Source organism: Eulemur rufifrons, chromosome 2 (assembly GCF_041146395.1).
Source record: "Eulemur rufifrons isolate Redbay chromosome 2, OSU_ERuf_1, whole genome shotgun sequence".
NCBI lineage: Eukaryota > Metazoa > Chordata > Mammalia > Primates > Lemuridae > Eulemur > Eulemur rufifrons.
This window is the reverse complement of record NC_090984.1, coordinates 89,435,928-89,460,761: the sequence shown is the minus strand read 5'-3', so window position 1 is coordinate 89,460,761 and position 24,834 is coordinate 89,435,928. Positions and strand designations below refer to the sequence as shown.

At 33.6% G+C, this 24,834-nt stretch overlaps 1 protein-coding gene across 6 annotated transcripts in view; it reads right to left on the bottom strand.

Moving 5' to 3' along the window:
- Positions 1 to 2,026: 2,026 nt before the first annotated feature.
- PPM1A (protein phosphatase, Mg2+/Mn2+ dependent 1A) overlaps positions 2,027 to 24,834 on the bottom strand; it is a 45,616-nt gene continuing 22,808 nt past the window's right edge. For 2 of the 6 annotated variants that reach the window (XM_069465024.1, XM_069465021.1), the window contains 6 exons: positions 18,488 to 18,540; positions 12,649 to 13,502; positions 10,543 to 10,660; positions 6,314 to 6,422; positions 4,560 to 4,617; positions 2,027 to 3,568 (listed from right to left, as the gene is read on the bottom strand). In XM_069465024.1, coding sequence (XP_069321125.1) covers positions 3,539 to 3,568; positions 4,560 to 4,617; positions 6,314 to 6,422; positions 10,543 to 10,660; positions 12,649 to 13,482 — 1,149 coding nt within the window. In that variant the 5' untranslated portion in view covers positions 13,483 to 13,502; positions 18,488 to 18,540 and the 3' untranslated portion in view covers positions 2,027 to 3,538. Of the gene's footprint in view, positions 3,569 to 4,559; positions 4,618 to 6,313; positions 6,423 to 10,542; positions 10,661 to 12,648; positions 13,503 to 16,797; positions 16,955 to 18,487; positions 18,541 to 24,834 lie in introns of all 6 variants that reach the window. The other 4 variants (XM_069465019.1, XM_069465020.1, XM_069465017.1 and 1 more) reach the window with 3 other exon arrangements.

Below are 24,834 nucleotides of genomic sequence, written 5' to 3'. Positions count from 1 at the left end.
ACATTACCTATTTCTCTGATTTACTGCTATCAGCAGGAATAGTAAAGGCCAATCGTTAGAAGCAATCAAGCATGGAATTAAGCCTCATAAGTCCTGTTTTATTCTTATGCTAAGCAAAATTTTCTTCTGAATGAGATTAACTTGGGTGAGAAGAAAATAAACAGAAGAAAAGTTCACAGGTGAATAAAGGACAAACAGGTTCAAGGCAGGAGCCTGCTTTGTTCAGGTAAGTACCTGGCAGATAATAAGTGGACAATAACTATTTTTTAAATTAGTGATCCAGTTATGACATTAACATAACTAAATTATAAATTTTGCCTTCATGTAAATTCCTTGAAGGCAAGAACCTATTCATCTCTTTATAGTCCCAAGGTGCTTAACCTAGCACAGTGTTTTGCAGATAACACTCAAAACATTTTGTGGAAAAGCTGAGTTATTAGCTGGATTAACATATGGTCAAACAGATCACTAAAAGTACTGCTGTAATTCAGATTATTTGAATCACATAACTAATTTATTCCTTAATTCAAATTTCTTAATGTTATGAAGTTAGTATAAAAAATTAAGTGGCCACAGCAGTTGCATAGTATTCTAGAAGTTAATCCACTACAATTAAAAATGTTTGAGATAGTTATAAAGCTGTGTAAGTATCACTTTGATTTTTTAAAGTCAATGCTGATACTTAGAACTGCTTCTGTCATCTGTAAAAGAATATTCCCCAAGAAAGTGGAAATTAGGAAATCCTACCTTATTAAAACAGTAATAGATCAGTGAAATTTTTTAATGTTAGGGTAAAAAGAGTCTGCTATATAAAACTGAATTTCCTACTAAACGCAGCAAATAAGACATTTAAATGAAAGTATATTTTGAATACTATATTACTGTCACACAAGAACTTTTTCCCTCCGAAGAACATAGAACGCATCAAACATTTTTGAGGCATTGCCCTGAGATGCTAATTAGCACAAAAAAGCGGGGTGAGGGGTCAAGAATTTAAGTGGTACAAAAACGAAGTGCACAACAGAGGTGCAAAAGTGCCTTTAAAAAGTGTAGTTGGTTCTCCTTCCCCATCATTACCCCCAGGAATCAGGAACACATACAGTCTGCTGTTATAATGTACAGTTCCTTCCTGTATTTTTATAATGAAACATTATATCTAGTATGGCAGTGCTGACTCATGTGGAAAAGATTTAGTCTTCTTAGATCATACTTAAATACAATTTTCTCACTTCCAAGCATAATTTCAATACTAATAATTTTAACAGAGGAAGATTTTAATTTCCTCTTTTTTGTTTAAAGACTCTTAAATTTAAAAAGGCTCTAAATATGCTGTTAGTGATTGAAATATAGCTTTCCATCACATACTCTACTTGTGACTTAAGTTTTGCATCTCAAAAGATTACACAGTCCAGTTCAAGGCTTTGAAATATCTGGAACTAAAAATTTCCGTCTACTTAAAAAATTAAGGAACTGGCTTGTTATTAATAGGGATTTAGCTTTCAGTACTAGTATGTCTGATAATCAATCTACACTAGAAGCACTGGTATTAATTAAATGCACATTTAGATGCTTGCAAAGCCATAACTTAGAACATTATCATACTTCGCACTCTACCACAGATTTAGACAGTAAGCATTTATTGTAAGTACGGAATTGGTTCTGTAATTCCAACTGTTATGAATTTCTAAATATAAATAGTACTTCAGTTTTTCTTCATTCATGCTGGATTAAGATATAAATTAAATACAATTAAGGTACATTTAATCACCTCACAAATAAGAGGGATAATGAAAAGATTTTGCTGGTATGTAACTACTTAAATCTGAGACATTTCACATTACTTTTCCCACTATTCCCCTAACTTTACATTAGTTTTAAGGCTATATATACAAATATGTATATTTCCAAGTTAGGGAAAAAACAAATATAACAAAATGGATTATACTAGCTTTTATACACAAAGTTTTGATTTTGTAATTCAATGTTGTATTTTAGTCTTACATTTTAATAGTTTTCTAGTGGGGAATCTGCCTACTGAATGATTAAATTACATGGTGATAAATACAATATTCAACTTAAAGAGACAAAAATACAGAAGGGCACAGAACAGTAGTCTTTTCAATGTGACAGATTTTAAAACTTACTTTCACATGCTTAATCAGAGGACTTTAAGCCTAAATTAAATTAGGTTTTTATATCTACAATTCTTTAAGCTTTGAAAGTTATTTTTAAAGGCCAACAGCTAAATATTATCAACATGCTATATTTCAAATCACAAATACATCTTAACCACTTGGATTCTAAAGACATGGGCCAATTAAAAAACACAGGCAAACACACACTCACAAACACACACATACACTCCTACCACAGAGTGTTAGATTGTCAAACTTTGACAATTATTTTAATTAAACAGTAGGCAAATTCAAGCTGATGCACATCTTAATGAAAAATAAGCAGCCTAAAAGAAACCTATTTGAAAAACAGATTAAGGAACAACAGAGACTTGAATCTTTTAGTCTTTCTAATGTAAGGGTAACAGTTCATCTATGCCTTGAGTAACAGAGTTGTCCAATTAAAAGAGACTAACATCTTTTCCTATGAGAAACATCTCATTTACAATGGTATGGTGTTTTAAAAGGCCGGGGTAAGAGAGGAAGTACACATACATGATTAAATTTCTTGTTTGTTAAATCAAGCTTTATTGATAAAATGGAATTCAGAATATCTTACTAGGAACAGCAGCAGGCCCAGCCAATCATGATAGCAAAAATGTGGCAGTCTCCTACTATATGTAGGAAGCTGCTGCTTATCAATTAGTAACGTAAGGACTTGTAAAAGAGGTGCAAAGAATCAAGGCATTTTAGCCCCAAGATTGATATTCTTATGAATATACTGTATTACCTGCAATACTCATGGCAACAAGGAGAGAACATCCTGACAGTTAAATGAAGGGACCAGCTTTATCAACAATGCCAATCCCCTACCAAGAACATTAAGATAGTTTTCAATAACTCCTTGGATGTTCAGCGTTGTAAGATTTTGAAATTATTCTCCATCATCATGTGCACGTGTGAATATCTAGCTGAAGTGGCTGCTGCTCTCCCTGTCCCAACCCCAAGTCCAAACACAACATGACTTGAAAGGGCTATATATCTGTTGCATCACACAACAAGCCAAACATTTCTTGTAACTTTGATAGTGATTTAAAGCAGTTCATAATTAAATATGAGCATTTTGTACAAGGACAATTACACTTTACAAAAAAACAAAATCATACAACAAAAATTGCTGGAGTCTGATTTACAACATGAATTACGGTTTGAAATCACGTTTACATAAGTCTCAAATTTACAAAAAAAAAAAAAAAATTCAGTTCTGGGCTAGCTGTTGTACTGCTGAAGTTCTCTGGTGTAATCACTCTCACCCACGTCATATCCCCTTCCTTAAAGTTGAGGATGGATGTTAAAAGGTCAACAAAGTTGAGCTTTACTCTCCTTTGGAGGTGAAGGTAAACTCCATGGCTAGATGAGCAGTTTTACCACATATCATCAGTTGATGTAGAATCCTTTATAAAAGGAAACAAACAAAACAAGGAACTAAATTAAAGCTTAGAGGTGCCAAAATACACTACTTTCTGGATAATGCAGAAAGGTAAGGTTTTTGTAAAGTTGACTTTTAGAATATAAATCTTTTAAAAAGTATATAAGCAGGTATGTGTATATACGAAATAGCAATATTTAATCTGTTCAAAGAATTAACCCTTTGTTTTGAAAAATATTTAAAATATGGTTTTACAGTGAATTTGACCAAATGTATTACTAAATCAATAAAGCTGCTAAAAAGAATTTTCTTTTTGATAAAACCCAATCTACTTTTAGAACACCACTTTTATGGCATCAGAAAAAATTAAGATCTCAGATAATAAGAAATTTGAGGAAGCTTCATAATATAATACATAAAATATTTCAGAGCAGTGCCCAAATGATTTTAAGTTACTACTTTTCTATAAACATCATACAATAGAATTGCAATAGTAAATTTAATTGGAAAATATGGCACTCTAATGTCTATTTATATAAACCTAATACTCTACGTTAATATTTAAATGAAGTACATAGTTCAGGATGCTTGACAAAGGTATTTTCAACCATAAAAACTATTTATTGGAGACGGACATTCTGATGTTCTGTTGCAGCTGCTTACAAAACTCAGAGTAATTCAAGATTCACTGAGTAGAGATATTTTTCCCATTCAAAAAAATAATTAGTGGAGGCAAACCTTCTGAAGTTGATTGCTTGCAGACTCTTAATAAAAACTAGCATGATTCAAAAGGACTTTCTCCTTTTTTGAGAGAGGTGGCCACTCACCATGGTTATGTCCTCAATCACTAGAACTGTGGTGCAGGCAGAGATCAGAGCAAGCAGAGCTCAGAGCAATCAATCAGGGGTGTGTGTAAAAGAATGGGTACAGTGAACAGCTCTGCAAAAACAGGTAGGAAGGATATGCATTTAGAGTGGAGGGGAAGGGAAAGCAGAGGGAGCCAAAATGCTACTTACAGTGTCATCATTTTTGTAAGGATTCAGTCTATTGTAAACGGCTTCAATTACATTCCGCCTAAATTTTAAAAAAATGCAGAAAATTAATTCTTCAGAAAGCACAATATTGCCTAATAACTCACAGCCACGTGTTCATTAAAATTTCAGAGATTATCTTACACTTAGAAATTATTTTAGTTCTATTTCTTGCTGCCAATTAGCAAGCCCCACTTTAAGATATTTGAGTCCCAATGTTAAAGTAGAGGTAAATTTACTCTAAAATGCTAACATTCCACCAAACCAGTTAAGAGAAGACTAAAACTCATGGTTTTTAAAAAAACAGTCTATGTGGTCTACTACTTCTGTTTGAACTGGATTAAAGTGGTTATGAGTCAGCAATGGCTATGCTGTTTTTAAGATATAATACTAATATATATTAGTTACAAGGTGCATCTTAGTTTTGAAGTAGAAATAACTTCAACATCTGTTGTTGTAAAATAATTCAGATACAAAGTTTCTGCTTTTCTTAATCCCCCTTTTAAAAGCTCTATTAAAACTGAAATGTCAAATCTGTCATCTCCACGACAAGTCTAGGAGTTAGTTTTTGAGTAATATTTTATTAAAAAATCTATAGTAGTATTTATAAGTTATAGCCTCCCTACTTCCAAAATGGATTTGAAGTAGTTTTATTGATAGTAATTTCATCGAAAGTCACATAGGAAAAGTTTCCAAAAAATAAAAACTTCAAACAGGAACTTCTATAATACAATCACTATTTAGTGAAATTATTACAAACAACATGGCTACACTTGCAACAGTGGAGAATCAAGAAAGTTAGTCAATAATATATTTTTGTAGGTCAATTATACGAGTATTCAGGGCAAAACTGTTTTAAGCCTTGATTTATAAAATTGCTTGAATTCTCTAGTTTATTATGTAAAGTTGTAAGCTTAATATTTAACAAAATTAGTCCAGTTCTATGAGTGGAAAGGGAAAATGAAAAATATGCATCCTCCTCTATCTTCCCTGACACCAAAACCCAACCAACCAGCAATTAACAACTAAAAATGGTGGGAAAATCATATATAGAAGCATGGCCCAGATGAACTAAGAGAATCTTTGGGGTGCCATGTTTTCCAGAGTTTGCCAAATAAATTATAATACTACTAATGACACTTAGAATTTTGCAGTTCTGTGTAATTTAAAAAATTCTTCCATTATATTATCTATTTATGCTCTATGAGGAAATCAATGTCACCCAAGCTTCGACTAAACACAACCCTCGGTATAATTAACACGTTGACTGCACATGAGAAAAAACATTTTTTTCCTCGGGGTCACGGTGTTTTATTACGAAAATAGAATAAAAACTTTGAAAACGAAATGATCCTCTCTAATTTAATGAAAAATTTGTTATTTTTTATTGTTTTCTGTTACATGAGTCATATGAAACTTGAAAAATAATTCACTCGGCTCCCAAGGTAAGGAGATGTGTGTGTTACATACGCTTCTCTAGGCCCCGGGCTCAAAACTAACATGAGTTAAATACAATTCACACTGCAGTTAATGTGTTAAGTTATAGAAAATAATATTCTATGTCTATTCTAAACAAGCACCAGATATCTTAAACTAAAAAGCATTGAAATCACAGGTTAAATATTTTAAAAACATAGGTAAGTACACATCACTTTAGAAATTAAACACACATTTTATTAATGGACACCTAATATTTTCATATACTGACAAAGTGTAAGAATGTGCAGAATGTAACTTACTTGCTTGCCAATTCACCCCCTGGTGGGAGGCTGGGGATGTTCTCACTCGCTAATGTGCGCATCACATGGACTAAGTCGGGGACGCCTTCCCCCTGCTTCTTTATGATTTCTGGGAATCAGAAGTACTTTTTTTGTAAGTGTTATCAAATTTAATTAAAAAGAAAACTGAAACAAAGATAACTTAGGTTTTTAAAGATGACATTTAACAGATCTGAGATTTTCTGAACTGGTATCATAAAAAAAAAAAAAAAAAAACAAAGCAGGTTGACCATTCAAAATTTATGACAAAGGGATGTACAAAATGACACAAAAGATTAACTTCAAAGAATGAAAATAATCAAGATAAAAATGTGAAAAGAAAAAAATATTTCATGTTAAATCAATGTATTACATAATCAGGGATTATGTGTATAGAAATAAAAACATCCTTTCTTAAGATGACAACTAGTTATTTCTAAGATCACTCTTCTCTTTAGACTGGAAACATATTTCCTGAACTTTACTCTATAAAATACATTGCACAGATTTGAAAAAAAAAATAATAACCTTTAAGTATAGGGGAATTTATTGATTATATACTAACCCAAATTACTTTTATATGTACATTTACACTTATAAGATGATACTTAAGTAGCATGTACAGATTAGATTATGTACTTGAACATCACTCTCAGTTTTTCTCTAAAGTATCTTTAAACAATATATTGTATAGATATACCATTTCCTTCATTGATTACTTGAACAAAGCCTTGACTAGAAAAGGTCTAAATTTCATTACAAAATTTCTAAAAAGAGAAAGATTTGATAAACCATACAACTGCATTTAAAATAATTTTAAAACATCCAGTTATTAAATAGGCATAGTGATATGATTTGCAGTGTTGTCATGCAGATGCATATTGCTATTTATACCACAGAATATAAAAAATTATGAACAAAGAAACTTACAAAGAATTCTAAAATTCTATTCACTTTAAGTAAAAGAAGTTTTAGCACACTTTACGTGCAAATTCAGGCCAAAAGTATTTGTAAGTTATATGTTCAAGTTTTGTTTTCCAATATAGCAAGAAATGGTATTTTCTTTGTCATCACTGAGGCAAGAAATTATCATTATACTTCTCAATTTGTAAATACCTTTGAAAAATAACAATGCATATAAAGATCTTTCATCCTTTGATCAAGCCTCAAATTATTAAAAGACAACATGGCTACCCATAATATTTCTTTACATGGTTTGAATTTTCCTTTTAGAATAAAGGCCAAATTTTACCATCTATTATTTTTCGCCTTTTTTAAAAACCAGTCTTAAATCTGAACAAAATGCAAGGATCTCAGATTTGGTTTGCCAAGTTCCTTTATTGTGCAATCTTTAACATCTAGTATATTTATTCTACATGGTTCTAATGCTGGAAATCTACTGTACAAAAATAAAGGGATTTGATGTTTACCTGAACTGCACAATATCACAATCTAAAGCTGTAATACACTTAACATACAGTCTCTGCTAAGCCAATACAATTATTGGATAGATAACTAGATACAATAGAAATGAACACTGATGATAAATTCAATCAATATGGTTTCAGGTCTAAAAAACATTACCTTGAATCATCTCTATTTGATGTATCTTACATCTCCTTTGTTAAAATGTAAATTAGGATATTTTAACTGTGAAGAACATTACAGGAAAACAAATTCTTTTTTGAAAATGTAAGGCTTTAAAAACAATTAATATCTCCTATTCCATATGGGACAATACATTTAAACTACCTGACCATTAATACTACACTAGCCTTGTTTCTTTCTGCTTTCAAAAAAGAAAAAGAGATGAATTTTAAGAAATATTCCTTTAATTGCTATTGGACTATACATTTTAATTAGAATCTTAAAAAGACTGAATGCTTTGATAAAAAATATATATGTATAGAAGATTCGTGTTTCACATACATATATACAAATACATTCTGATCCCCTGTGACTCTCCTCCACCAAATTTGAAGGATTCTATCAGTTATCTCCAAGTTCACAACTTTAAAGCTCAGGTAGTCTATAGCAAAGATTTGAGAAATATATACAGGAGTATAATCTTAAATTGGCTTAGAAGGACCACAAACTTAATGACAGTATGGTTTAAATTATGAGCTGAATCTTTTCGTATCTCCAGAGAGCCAAGTATTTAGAAAGGGACAAATAACAGGAGAAAGGAGAGCTGGAAAGCCTTTGTTGTTTTCTATGCTGTGGACAGAGAAGCCAACAATGTTTGAAGCAAAGTGAGGTTTAGTAGCCACAGTAATCTTGTGAAGGCATGTATTTATAAAAACAAAGGGAAAAAAAGAAAAAGGTATTCAGTGCCTGCTTTGGAAGCTGAATGCAGTATTTTTCACTGATGAGATACAACAACTTTTACAATACAAACAGTTACATTTTTTCTATGTTTTTAAATAGTAACAGTTTTAATTAATGTAATATTTATTCTCTAGTTGCAGTCTCATCAAATCCATCTGAGTAAAAAATACCATATTTATGACATAATCTCTAATTGAATGGTACAAGTATAACAACACTTCAACATATCAAAAATACTGAGTATTAATGTAAACTCTGTCCAGATGGCATCTCTTCTAGCTTGATAAGTAATATAAAACAATGTAACAAAATTATGTAAAGTAAATATTTCATAATTCCATCTAAAACTTACTTTAAAGAGTATATACTAAAGAGAAAAGTAGCAATTCATTCCTAAAATTTGATCCCATTTTTTAGTAAAAATACTGAAGCACTTATGCTTATTTCTTTAAACCACTAAGACAACATGTATGCCCAAGTTAAAGTGCCAACACATTAAATATCAACTTATCCTTATACATATTCTTATGGTTTCATATACTTCCACTAATCAATAGTTTGATCAATGATTGTAGCATTCTAAATAGTTTATTTTACTATATTATCTATAAATAATTTATATTGAAATGATTAATTTAAAATATAAAAATTCCAGGACCTTTGGTAATAGTAAGGAAACAACCTCATTGAATAGTACGTCTACTGAATGAAATACTAAATAGTACAAACACATACTAGATGTATCACTATCAAGTAGGGGAGGGCAATAAAAACAAAATAACAGCTCTAGACAGTACTGAAAATCAAAGACAATCATGATTCTAATATTAGGCTGATTATAACTGCTATCAAATAGCTAAAAGGGAAAAAACAAAATTAAAGTGAATATTAATTTTAATAATGCAGGCACAGTGGGATGTAATAGTGTGATAGGTCAATGTGTGCATGCTAGTAGAGGTCTTTAACGTGCAAATTAATGACATTAGGAGCCCAAAATGCATTTTAGCACTATTAAAGTCATGTCAGGTTTTTCTGCTTATAGAAACTACACTGCATATATGCATATGCAGTAAACTGGAATTCAATAGAGAGATAATGTTTATACCAAGTAGTAGCTGCATCAAAAATCATTTTAAATTTTTTCAAATATTTAAAGGCATTACATGCGAGAGGTATGAACCTTTCCAATTGTTTCAAAGTAATTTGCAGACTTATAAGAAACATACTTCTGGAATTTCCTAGTCTTAATTAATTTCTTAATTTTACTCAGCAGTTAAATTTCTGTCAGGTAGAGAACTATTATGTCTTCTATTCAGGTCTATCTTGTTTAGGTAAGACAATTTATGGCTTAGACAAGAAGCCTTGAAACAGTTAAAGCAAATTTTTTAAAGCTGTGGTCAATGAAAATTGTTAATAATCAGGCTGTGCCCTTCAAGTTAACAAAAACAAAAACAAAGCCCTAGAGATTTTAAATGAATATACACAGCATTTCACAGAAAGATGGTATTCAAATTATCACCATCATAAATAATGTCTTGGTAATTAAATAAAGCATAAATCAGATTTTCCTGGCATAAAATTATTCATGCCAGTGAATTCATCAAGAATTTTAGAGCATATAAACATTTTTAGCCTTTTAAAACAAAAGTATCCCTGAATAAAATAAAATGTAGGATACTTTCCACAGTAATTGTTATTTCTAATATAACTGTGTTGGGACAACTGCATACATCTAAACAGCTACTGCAGAAATGCCCTTTCCCACTTTTGTACCCTAAACCTAGATATCAAAGGCATGTAAAGATCTAAAAGCTAAATTAAAGTTTGATTGTGTTGAAGATTTTTCTTTAATAAAGCTACTTATTTTTTGTTAAATGATCCACCTTCCACTCTGCATTCCAGGTACTTGTCCAACTCTGCCTCTTTCTTCACTGCTTCTGGCGATACTTTGGGTGCATTTGGAAAACAGATCAAAATCACACTCATGTTGTCTCGACTTCCCTGGGAAGAAAAAAGGGTAAGAATATTTTGGTTTTCTTTTTGCTCTTCAAACCCTTGAAAACCTTTACAGCCATGTCAATTGCAGTTATACACATTCTAGTGAAACTATGTTATTTTTAAAGAGGAAAAAAAATGCCTATGTGTGTGGGGGCAACCACCTCCAACCTCCCATACACTATATAATTCAATATAACCAACACTCCAAAAGATAGGAGAGAAACATTACAGGTTAAATCCCACTGTAATAATCACTTTTTGTAATTCTATAAAACAAAACTATTTCTAAACATTTACTAGTGGCCTACTTAACTTGAATTGATACCTAACACAAATACACACATACACACACATTCATTCCATACCAGACAGAAACTTTCAGTGGCATTCTTTAAAATAGGGTTTGACCTTCAGTTACATGTATATTTGACAATTTTACATTTAAAATAAATTATAATAAATTATGGGGCTAATATACTCATTTCTTAAGTAGAAATATGGAATTAGAAGTAAAACTATAAAATTTATAAACCAGCTTTTAACTTTCATAATTAGAAAAACTGACTTTTAGGAAGTATATTCATTTGAAAAGACACCTAAGTAATTAAAATATTTGAATCGGTGTTAGCCTCCCTGGACCTATTAGTAATTTTACATTTAAGTATGTAAACCAGTTATATGGAAAAACTGACCTTACATCATTAAACAACAAACAATACAGTTTGTCCAAAATTCAGAAATTGACAGAATGCACTGTCAAGTTGTTACTCTATTGATTTTTTCAACATATGTGCTGGATATTACATAAACCTGATTTCTAAGTATAATCAGATTATAATTAAGATTTTAAATACAGCTGGCAGTATGCATAAAACTGCAGAGAGTATTATGTTGGATTTTTATGTCTGCATGTTAAAATATCAAATATATGCCCTCAGAAAAGTTTTGCAAAATCAACATTTGTTTAAAAAAAATCAAGAAATGAGTTAATGAGCATTACTGACAAAATAGAATGTGGTAGAACACTGAACCTAAGTTAAGGGCCTAGATTTTCTAGTCTTAATGCTGCTACTAAAGATGTACAACTCTGTACAAGTCATTTATAAACATGTATGTATTAGAAATATAATATTTAAACTCATTAATTCCTTAACTGTCCAATGAGTGAGATACTATACTAGTATTTCCATTTCATAGCTGAGGGAGGTCAATTTGTTCAAGACTGTAGAGTACAAAAGTAATAGGGGTAAGTTTTGATCCCACGGCTAAGTCTGCAGAACCTTCTCCAGCTTCAGTTTCCTCATCTGTAAAATAAAGGCGCTGAACTAGCTCATCTATGTACATGATCCCATTTGATCCTCTCAACAACCCCATGAGACAGGGCAATAAAATCTGTCTTACTCTTTTTACAATTAAAGCAACTGATTTTCCAGAGAGTTTAAATAGCTTACCTAAAGTCATACATAGTCTCATATCAAGTTCTTCTGACTCCATGTCCAAGGCTATTTCTATTACATCACACCAAACAATCACTAAAGTCCCTTTGTAAGTACTACAGAGTCATGAAACCACAGTCTCAAAGTACTGAGATATCATAAATATACTGAGATATCACATGGTAAAAAATAATTAAAACTCCAAAATGTTTTTCATTTATAGACACTGAGGCCTAACCCTCCCCACTTTCTTTCTTTCAAAACATGTACTCTGATATAATCTTTTTACCTCTGATAATCTTCCACATTATTGTAAAACTCAAATAGTCAGGGTTACTAAAAGACTAAATATTCAGATTATAACTCTTATATAGATGATACCTGGGTAATTTATTTCTAAAAAGTGTTCCTCTGATATATTTTCATAATTGGTGAAAAGTATACTGCAATTGTGCCAAAAACTTATTTTTGAGTACAGGTTCTAAGATGATTAAATAGTAGAATAATTAATAGGACATAAGATAATTTTATGATTTTTTAAAAAAGTCTAGCTACCTTATACAAACAGGTGTCGACTACTTCATTGCAAACTTTCTCAAGGTCATCAGTGACTTCAAGTCTGGATCTTACAAAATCACAGAGCTCTTCGTTTCCCATAACATCCCAGATACCATCACATGCAAGGATAATGAACTGATCATCTTCTTCAGATCTTTCAATATCATGGACTTCAGGCTCTGGTGAGACAAGCTGCTCTGTAGGACCTTTTCCATGGACACATTTGTAATCAAAATCCCCAAGGGCTCTTGATACAGCCAGAGAGCCATTCACACGCTGAATCATTACTGAGCCACCTGCATTCTGAATTCGTTCTTTTTCCAGCGGATTACTTGGTTTGTGATCTTGCGTGAAGAAGTGAACTTTCCTGTTCCTACAAAGTAAACCTCTTGAGTCTCCACAGTTAATGAAATAAGTATGTTGGGGAGAAATTAAGACACCCACAGCTGTTGACCCACTTCTATCTGCACCATGCTTCTTCTCTGACATAACTCTCATGTGTTCATCAATCTCCAGAAAACCTGTTCTGATTCCATTCTTTACATTTTCCACAGAAGGTGATCCTGCAGACCCTTTAAAATCCTGGTTATTGGTAATGTGATCTAACAAATGCTCACAGCAGTATTTGGCAACCTGAGAACCAGCATGCCCATCATACACAGCAAAGAATGACCATGTTTCAAGTCCACTTGGCAAACCGATCACAGCTGTATGTGCATCCTCCATTTCAACACGCCAACCTTGCATGCTGCTTAGCCCATATCGCAACCCATTACCCTGCCCCTGGGCATTATGCTTTTCCATCTTTGGCTTGTCTAAAAATGCTCCCATTATGTCTTGATCCTCTAGGTCTGCAAAGGAAGAGAAACAGGAAAAGTCAATAACTGTCTTATAAATAAAATATGTACCAAACAATCTTCTGAAGAGTGAAGGAGATACACAGCAAGCATTAAATAAGAATTTACCACTCTTGTGATAAACAGACACTACTCGTGTTGCTGACTTGGCATCTGGAGATTAACAAGGAAAAACTGAGAGGAAGGCTGATTAAGCACAGATCAACAGGCAGAGAAAACTAAAGCATTGGGATAAAGGGGAGCAAGTAGAAAGGAGACCTGGCAGTGGCCATCAACTTAAATGAACCAGGCCAAATGTTTCAGGATGCACTAAACATGTACAATCTCTTAGGGAATCTCAGAACTAAGTTGTGTGTATATCAATCAAGACAAACTAAATGAATTTATAGGACATATCAAAAACCTGCTAATTCAAACATCTTAGTGGAACATTCAGAAATTTCCAAAGTTTGATTTCAAACTACCTAGCTTTACTCCCACCACATGAACCCTTTGAAAAACTAAAAAATAATCTACTCAAAATGTTCCAAATTTGCATTCTCTTTCCTTTAAGCCTTTGCTCATGTCAGTCTCCTTAACTGGAATCCCTTGCCTCTCCTCTCTACTTACAGAAAAAAGTATACCCATCTGTTAAAGTCTAGTTCAAATTCCACCTATTCCATAAGGCTTTTCAGTCTTTGATAAAGCCAATAAGTTATTAAATTACTATAAATGGTCCAGCCTCAGTTTTTAATTTGAAAGCAGTTATACATACAAATAATAAAACATGTTATATACAAATATAACAAAATTAATCTACAGGTAAATCTATTAATCTAATGGTAATAACATATCATTATTATACTCTATTACCATTAGGTATAAATAGTAAAGGAGATCAAAGAGTCTAGTGGCAGCCTTGCTGACATGCCTGAAAGTTCAGCTAATTTAATCCTTTCCCAATCCTCAAAAGTTAAAACCCCCAGCCTGAACAAGAGCGAGACCCCATCTCTACTAAAAATAGAAAGAAATTATATGGACAGCTAAAAATATATATAGAAAAAATGAGCCGGGCATGGTGGCGCATGCCTGTAGTCCCAGCTACTCGGGAGGCTGAGACAGGAGGATCGCTTGAGCCCAGGAGTTTGAGGTTGCTGTGAGCTAGGCTGACGCCACGGCACTCACTCTAGCCTGGGCAACAGAGTGAGACTCTGTCTCAAAAAAAAAAAAAAAAAAAAGTTAAAACCCCATGGTCAGGAATGGGCCCATACTAGGCAAGGAGACAGTTTGTCAGGATTTAGATTGGCCCTTACTTGAGTAATAGCTTAGGAATGTGCAGACTTGGGGTTCAAGTAATCAAATGAGTTACAACTGAACTAAAGGCAATCTGAAAGAATAGAATGATAAACGGAGATTTAATGGTGGTGAAGAGGAACTGGGTAGTAGGGGATAAGGGTGGGTAGGGGATAGGTAAATTACTATGCAGTTTTGAGACTAGATTGATGATGTTAGTGATGTTAGTATGCTAAGCTCAAAGAGGAAACTGGGGGAGAAAGAGAAGAAGAAAAATTCCTAGGAAGGAAATGAAAACATTTGTTTTCCCAGTAACACTTTCCCCCTTCTTTTTCCTCATTGGTCCAAACTATACAGGCAGAGAAGACTGGCTGATTGGTGTGACAAAAACAATCTGCCTACTTCTCTACCCCCTACTACAATTCCACTAATGGAAGGTAAAGAATGAAAACTAGCTATCATACATCCCTTACGGTGGTATTTATCAGATTACTCTTTTCTGACACTAAGTATTTTTCTGACACCAAGTTGATATACATTAATGCAAAAGTATTCTGACTGGAGAAAGGACAACGTAATGATGACATCTTATCAGCGGACAACGTTTAAGAAGAATTATAAATCATTCTGGTGTTTTAAAAGCATTACCTCATTTACTCTCAACAACCCTCTGAGGTGAGTAATAATATCATCTCTAATTTATAGATGAAGAACCTTAGCCAAGGTTAAAGAACTTGGCTAAAATCACTCAACTAATAAGCTTAAAGGAATCAGGACTCTAATTCAAGTCTGCCTGTCTCTAAAGCATCATTAACCACTAAGGCAATGGGTTCCAACCATAGCTGTGCAACAGAATCTACGGGCCTTTGAAAAATAAATATTTCCAAATCAGAATTCCCAAGGTAGGGCTGAAATCTAGGCATCTGTGTATTTAAAATTTTTCACATGTGATTCTGAGGCACAGCAAGGTTGCAAACCACTGGAAAGGATTATACAGAATAGTAAGGTAGAAGATGAGGAGGGGAAAGAGACAGTCAGATAAGGGCCAAAGAGAAAGAATCAACTCAAAATGTGATCAAGACCAGAATCCTAGGTTACAAGACCACTATCCTAGGCTAGAAATAAGGAGAAGTTGTACGTGAGAGAAGAGTTCACTGCCTGAGAAAGAAAAAAAAAGATATCAGTGAAACTCAAAAACATAAACATATTTAATAGACAAAACAACAAAAGAGAGCAGCAATGACAAACTTTCCTCTGCTAAGAATTTACCAATAGCATAAAGTACTAAAGAACAGAAGTTATGAAGTTACAACAACCTGGATTTAAATTCTGGCTCTACTACTTAGTAATGGTGTGACTAACCTTTCTGAATCTCTCCATCTGTATAATAAGGAGGTACTAATCTTACAGGGTTCTCACGAGGATTAAATGAAATAATATACACAATGCACTTAGTATAGTGTCTAGCACATTGTTAACACTCAATATGACAGATATTAAATAATTATTACACTATTCTTTTCTACCAGAGGGAGTAGTCAGTCATAATAATGTTTCCTCCTTGTCACCAGCTTGGACTACTCTTAAATTAAAAACTTCTACATGATATAGTTTAAAACACACTTTAAACACCTCATTAGTAAACAGGGGAAAGCAAATTTAAAACAAAATGCCATTTCTCATCCATCTGGCAATATCAAGAATTGGTAAGAATGTGGGGAGACAGGAACCCCTATACTGCTGATGGGAGTATAAATTGGTTCAACTATTTTGAAATGTAATAGGCAATAGCTAGTGAAGTTCAAGATGTACATAAGTAACTCCTCAGCAATTCCACTTCTAATTATATACCCTAGAGCAATGTTTTACAAATGGTAGATATGGGTGATGAAATCAATTTAGTGGGTTGTATATGACCTGTATTTTAAAAGGATAAAATAGGGTGCATCCCAGATAGTAAAGGTAAGTAAATACTGTTTCTTGAAGTTTTTTGTTCCAGATGTATACGTGTGCTTACTAAGCTGAGGTATATACTTCTTACTGTGGTCACAATCAAAAGCTTGAGCCAGGCGCAGTGGTGCACGCCTGTAATCCTGGCTGCTCAGGTAGCTGAGGTGGGAGGATTGCTTGAGCCCAGGAGTTCGAGATCAACCTGGGCAACACAGAGAGATCTCCTGTCAAAAAACAAACAAAACAAAAGCCAAAAGAACAAAAAGCTGGAAACATGCTGCCTTAAAGGAACCCTCCCATCTGCCCAAGGTGACATGTTTAATGATCTTTTTGGAGAACTGTAATAGTAAACATGGAAAATAAACTAATTGCTGATTAGAAGGTAGAATGGATAAAAAACAGAATACTATTTAGGTTTAATTATATCAACACAGATACTTTCTCAAAAACAACCATAAAAGGCAATATGCTGAATAATGCAGCAAAACAATTGTATTACTAATATATACATATTTGGTAAAAATGTAAAAACAAGGTTAGGCAGAACATATGCAAACTTCAGACAGAATAGTAGTTGTAAACTCCATGAGAGTAGAGACTTTTTTTTTTTTATTTACTGGTGTCTCCCCAGCACTTGGAACAGAGCCTAACACATAGCAGAAATTCACTATTATTTGTTGAATGACAAGTTTCTCTCTGGGAATAAAAAGAGAGAAGAAAATGGCTTCAGGAAAGGGTCCAAAAAGGGGATTCAGCTGTATCTGCAACTCGTATTTCCTGGACTTTGAAGCAGTAACAGGGATTTTAAGAATATAATCTCTGCTTTACCTTTTTTAGTTTTTCTTTGGTTCATCTAAGGTAAACTGAACTTCCTTCAAAAGTTACTTGTACTAAGAAGTCAAAACAAAACCAAACAAAATCCATACCAGGAGCCAAAGAAAAGCAAACGAAGAAAAAATTTTTAAAAGCACATAGGATTCTCTTAAAACTTAACTAAAATTTACCTCTAGATTAGACATATTAGGAACATGGCTTTTTCTCTCATTCTTCTCTATAGCCCACATCCTCAGCTCTGAACAACCACGTGAAATAACAGGTAGGTACAGGCTTCATAACAACATCTAACATTTATGGAGGGATTACTACTAGCCAAGCACTGTTCTGAAGTTTCATATATGTGTTAACTTCTTTAATCTTCATACTAATCTTAAAAAATAAGTACTTCCATTATCCCTGTTTTACTAATGAAGAAACTGAGCCACAATAAGATTAAGCCATCTGCTGAACCTCCTCATCTGTATAATGGGCATATTAATACTTACCTCTGAATGTTGTTGCAAGGTTTAAATGAGGCTATGGCTGCTTTGCAGCCATACAGAGCCTGGCAAAAATGAGGTACTCAGCAAATGGACACTATTTATTATTACTATGTTCCTACATACACTGCCACATCTAGATTCTGATCTAAACTAGCAGGGAGGCCTTTTATAAACAAGTCCAGTAGTTATTTTTCCAGATATGCATATGAAACTACCAAATAAATAATTTTTTGAAGATAGAGTATACTTTCTAAAAACAAATCTCAGACTTTTGAAAAACATATAGTATACTGGAATGTAAAATGGTAACAAAACAAGTCAACCATCTGATAAAATTTTAGGTCTAGTTCCACAGCAACTATAAAAATACAGTTAAAATCAAATTAATTTTGTGGCTGGACTTTTATATAGCAAAAATAGGCAATTCAGAAATCTTACCTCCTTGGGTTCTGAGTGATTTGCAGAGTCCTGGTGAAGCAGCCAACTATAAGCTACATAAATACAGCAGCTGGTTATGTAAATATAATACCAAAAAGTATTTACTTATTATAAATACTATGTTTACATAGTCATCTTCTGTAAGTGGACTACTAAAGACTCTTTTATTTAGTCAAATGATTAAATTGGCATATATCTATAAATAGTAAATCCCAAGCGGATTCAATTTGTCCATGAAAGTTCAAGTTAGTTCTGAGAGAAATTTTAGTTCTCATCTAGAGTCTTAAATCTACTCTTGAGTACATGCTGAATCTCATCACAACACTGGTATTATCAGTTGATCTCAACTTTTCAAAATAAAGTACTATGACAATCATTAAGACTGAATTCATCTTTGAAATAATCAGAAAATTTGGTGAACATTTTGTCTTTTAGAATCAAACTAATCCCTAAACTGAAAAATTCTAAGGCTGGACCAGGAAGTCATTCACTAATGTTCAGCCATTGCCTTTTATTAAACAAAGCTGATCTCACAGCAGAGCTCTGAACCTTGTCATTTGATTTAAGCCACTAAGAATTATACTGAATAATAATTTTAAAAGCTCTTTTTTATTAAGATCCTTAAGCAATATATTAGCCCCAAAGAAATAAGAATTATTCAACAAACAATTTGGGCAGAGTCCTTAAGAAATTGAATAAAACTCTACCAGGTATTTTTCTGTTTACCTGTGGACACATAGTCTAATATACTCCTCCAGGCTCCATAATCAGAGGAAAAAATAGACACATGTAAACCATGTGGAGAAAACTGTATTCTCTTAGCAAATGATACCAGAACTATTCTTAGGGCATCCCTAAATTTTTCTGAAAAGCACTACTTTGATCAGATACTTAAGGCAGGGGGCGGTAAGGCTCAAAAGATAATACTGTTTAACAAAAGATCAGTGCTAAACAGGCATTCCAAGAAGGGTGGATACTGTTAACTAGAGGTCCTTAGTTTGATGAGTAGGAAGATGGGTTTGGTTTTAAAAATTTGGGAGGAAAATTTGGAGTAGACTTGCATAAGAGACAAGAATTCTAAAGACTGAAGGGAAATCCAGAGAGAAAAAAATATATAGCAAGAGAGACTAGAAGTTCCTTGGGGAAAGTAGGAACCAAAGGAATACTAGCTAATGGCATAGGCAGTAGTGTGTAACATGGCAATATTCAAGTTATTTGCAGTGGAATGTAAACTCTCTATTACTACCAAATCACTATATTCGCCACTGCTCACTAATGCTTATATATAAATGGACTTTGTCCTCAAAGACAAGGACAAATGGTCCTCTGGGATATACAGTTATTGAATGACAGAATATTAAACAATATATTACATAGCTGGAGTTCAGTGAAGAAACACAGAAACACATACTCTTCTAGTCAAATCTCTGTAAAGGATAATTTAGGCTATATAAAATACTTTTAAATTCCCAAATTGTGACACAGTAATTAAAAAATTATATTTTGTAATTCAAGGCAGTCATCTCAAGGTTATCTACGGTAATGACAAATAAGCACCTTAACAAAGCTACAGCAAATCTGGGGGGAAAAACGGCTAATTTTGGGGTCATTTTTCTCCCATTTGGAGTCTGAAATTTCTCACTGACCATTGCTTTAAAAAATGATTACACATATTTATATTTAAAAATTTGATTTTGGTAACTTGTGTAATTAATTAGAGCCAAAATGTAGAAACAATCTGTCTAAGCCTACTTTACAAATGAGAAGGCTCAGAGAAATAAAATAATTTGCCCAAGGTTACAAAGCTAGTTCAGCAGTAAGACTAGGAACAGGTTTCTGGACTTGCACTCCAATTCTTCTACACATGCTATCCGATATACCTGTAAATGAAGTAATAAAAATCTAAATATGTAGGTTTTTAAAAGATAACATAGAAGATAGGGAAGATTGTCACAGAACAAAGCTGAGACTTCCTTCAGTGCCACATTTTTCTCTGCCTACAAATCTATATAATTTCTTCTCTGAATCTCTAAACTGCCAAAGATAAATGACCTAAAAAAAGAGAAGGGAAAAAAGCAAGAAAAGAAAAAAAAATCTAAACTTACTGAAAGAAAACAACAGTGAACTAATTACAAATTCTAGCAAAGCCAATTTCAGGTACTTGGACTAGATAAAATATAAAGATGAGCACAGTAAAATAAGATGACTTTTAAAAAAATACAGAACTTAAAACAGGGGAGACTCAGTATTCATCAGCTCAAAATTAGAAACTACCCATCAAGATATGAGATGACGCTGAAAGAATAAAACAACCACAAACTGTCAATTGAAAAAAAAAAAAGAGGTACTCTGAAAATAGGTTCATGGAAATGAAAAACAATTACTGAACTAAAAATTGCAATAGAGATAATGAATAGCAGATTGGATACCACAGGAAAAACAAACAAATCAATAAATGAGTGGATCACATCAAGGAATTCTTTTAGAACCTATCCTCAAACCTCTCTGTTACAATAGAGGACTCTATGTCCTCTCCCGAATGATAAATCCCTCTACTAGAGCTTGAGCACCAACGCCTCAAAGGAATCTTAAATGAGTTACATGTTTTTTCAGGAACCTTACACTATTACTCCCTTTCCTCCTTTGTTATCAACCTCTCTCTTTCAATTGGAATGTGATTTTTAAAGACACTCAAGTGTCACTCATGTCATCCATTAAAAATAAGTCTTCATGTACCTCATTCCCCTCTAATTTACCCACCTGCCTCTCTTCTCTTCATAGTTAAACTTCTTGAAAAAAGTGTTGATACTTCAAAATATAGTCTGGCCATTCCACCAAATCAAGTTCTTCCATGTCACTTAATCCAATGGACACTTTTAGCCCTCATCTGACTGTTCCCAGTGGCATACACAACACTCCCTCCTGAAACCCTCTTTTCATTGGCTTTTCAAGATGCTACACACTCCCAGCTTTCCTCCTATCCCTAACTTTTCCATCATTGTCTCCTTTGCAGGCTCATCCTCATCTCCCAAGCCATTAAATACTGGCATCCCTCAAGACTTACATCTAGGCCCTCTTCTACTCCATGCTGCCTTCCTAGGCACTCTTTCACATATCTGCTGTTTTTACCAGTGATTTACCATCATCCACCAAAGTGAATAGAAACCAAGGACATCTTTGACACTTCTCTCTACCTCATCTCCCATCAGTCCACCATCAAATCCTATGGATTATTTATTTTCTAAATATTCTTAAACCTGTTCACTGTTTTCTATCACACCCCAGTCTCTTACCTACCATCATTCTCGCTGCAGAATACCAGCTTATTTTTTCTCTTCACATGCATGCTGGCATCCCTAATTCATTCTCAAACTGCAGCCTAACTAAACCTTTCAAAATACAAATTTCAGGCTGGCGCCCGGTGGCTCACACCTGTAATCCTAGCACTCTGGGAGGCCGAGGCAGGCGGATTGTTTGAGCTCAGGAGTTCAAGACCAGCAAGAGCAAGACCCCATCTCTACTAAAAATAGAAAGAAATTATATGGACAACTAAAAATATATATAGAAAAAATTAGCGGACATGATGGCGCACACCTGTAGTCCCAGCTACTCGGGAGGCTGAGGCAGGAGGATTGCTTGAGCCCAGGAGTTTGAGGTTGCTGTGAGCTAGGCTGATGCCACGGCACTCTAACCCGGGCAAATGAGTGAGACTCTGTCTCAAAAAAAAAAAAAAAAAAAAAAAAAAAAATACAAATTTCACTATATCACTTCTGTACTGAAAGTTTTTCAATGGCTTTCCACCGTTTTAGAAGATAAAGAACTGCTTAACATGGCTTACATGAAGGCCCTAAGTAGTCAGACCCTTACCTACCTTCTCCAGCCTCATGTCACTTCATACTGTCTCTGCCCCCACCCTACTCTCTACTCCAACTATAAAAGGCTTTCTTACAGTAGTTAGTACTCACCATGCTTCCTTCCTCCCACTATATAAACAAATACTACTTCCTCTACCTAAACAGCTATTCCCTCATCTTAGTCAATTGCTATTCATTCTTCAGATCTCAATTCAACCATCAGTTCTTCAAGAGATACTTCTTTGAATTCCCTAAATTCCCCTATCACAGAACATATAGTAGACAATCAATAAATATTTGCTGAATAAATGAACTCAAAGAAAAATCAGATGAAAATAAAAATTCAATAACAGAGTAAACATACATACAAAAAATAAGACTTTCTGAAGGAGAAAACAGAGAAGCTATAATTAAAGAAATAAGAGAAGAAAGTTTTCCTCAATTGAAGTCTTTTCAAACTTAAAAAGATCACTGGATTAACTGCTAAAAACCCACTCCTAGTTACCCACAACCATAGATATTCAAGGAAAAGAGAAAATACTAAAATGTAAGATTCTAAACAGAAAACATGAGTACTCAAAGAGCATCAAACTGGTATCAGCCATCTCAACTGCAAAACTGAATCCTAAAAGACAGAGAATAACCTAAGTTCTAAAAGTAAAGGTTCACAAACCTAGAATTACATAACCACTCAAACTATATGTGGGTGTATATTGGGGTGGAGGGGTAGAAGAGGGTACAACACATTTTAAGACACACAAGAACACAAAGAATATACCATACCCATTTTTTATTAAAAAAATTTTTTTCAAGAAAAAATTCCAACTAAGCAAACATTCACTCACTATATTTTAAAACAAAGTTCATCTTTCTATGATTTTTCATTAGTTTAACCCTTTAATAACATTACAGAAAAAGTCAGAAGTAACCTGAATTCTTAAAAATAACATATCTAGAAAATCAAAATCCCAAATGTAAAGTAAAAAAAAAAAACTTAGAAAATTGCCCAATTATCCAATTTAATACTAGGGAGACACTCCTTTCATGTCATCCAACACATCAACATCAAAGCACATATGAACCATCAAAAAAATGGAACCACCTGTCATAAGAGTAAAGTTAAAAAGTTACAGGTCTATTAAGACCTTTAGCTTGTCTAACTTAATCCATTAGCTTAATGTCTAACTTTCCTCACCAATAAATAAGCAACTTGGATTACTTGCCAATTACTTTGTTCTGAGAAATGTATAAGTTGTAAAAGTGAGAAGACTAAAATTCTAGGAATACCTAGGTAAACATTAGTAAATTAATACTTTAGAGGTCAGTCTAAAACCATGCTGATGAATTCCCATTAAAAAAAATCTTATTCTCAATACCAAGATGAAGATTTTAAGAGACATATAAGATTATTTTACTATGGAGAGATCAACTTGTAAGAAATGAAAAAAGAAAAAAGCAGCTACAAACTAGGCCTGCAAACTGATAACCAGAATTTGACCTTGACATATGTTGTTAGCCTTTCTCCCCAGAAAAACATGCATTCATTCTCCGGAGTCCCTACCACTCCTTATTAACCACATTCAGCCCATTTCATCCACTTTTCCACTGTGGCATCTGAGTTTGCATGATTTGGTAAAGAAGACAACATCTCTGATCCTAACAAACAGCACAGATTCTGTGAGACTTTAATCTGATTTTTGACTAATATGGCTGCCTCACCCCAAAGTAGCAAAACAAAATGATACCTATAGTAATCTGAATAAATGGCTCCTGAAACTATCAGCTCCTAATCCTATACATGTTAACTTATTTTGAAAAAAAGACTTTGCAGATGTGACTGAGAATCTTGACACGGAGAGAGAATCCTGGATTATTCAGAGGCCTTTAACTGCAATCACATGTCTTTAGAAGAGCAAAGCAGAGGAAGATTTGATACATGCAGAGAAGGTGATATGAAAACAGAGCAGAGAGAGATTTAAAGACGCAGGCCTTGAATAATGCAGTGATGTGACTAGAAGGCAAATGATGTGGCTGACACCCACCAGAAGGTGGAAAACACAAGGAACAAATTAACGTGTCCCTTAAAGCCTTTGGAGTGAGCACATTCTTGCTGACACCCTGACTGCAGCCCAGTCAAACTGATTTTGGACTTGTGGCCTCCAGAACTGTAAGAGAATAAATCTGTATTGTTTTAAGCCACCAAGTTGGTACTAATTTGTTACAACAGCTATGGAAACTAATACAACATCCAACAGTAAATCCATCTATTGGGGGAAAAAATCTGCCAAGTTAGTGAAGACAGAAATCTGTGGTATTTTTAACAAGCATTAAGAGAAAAATCAATGGAGACAAAGTTTCTTACCAGTAACAGACTAATAGGACCAGCTCCCTATCACTTCTCTTAAAAAACTGGGTATCATAACTAAAATGATAATTCTGCATAATTCAGTTCGTTAAGTTTAAATTCCAAAGGAAAGATATGAATGGTACACA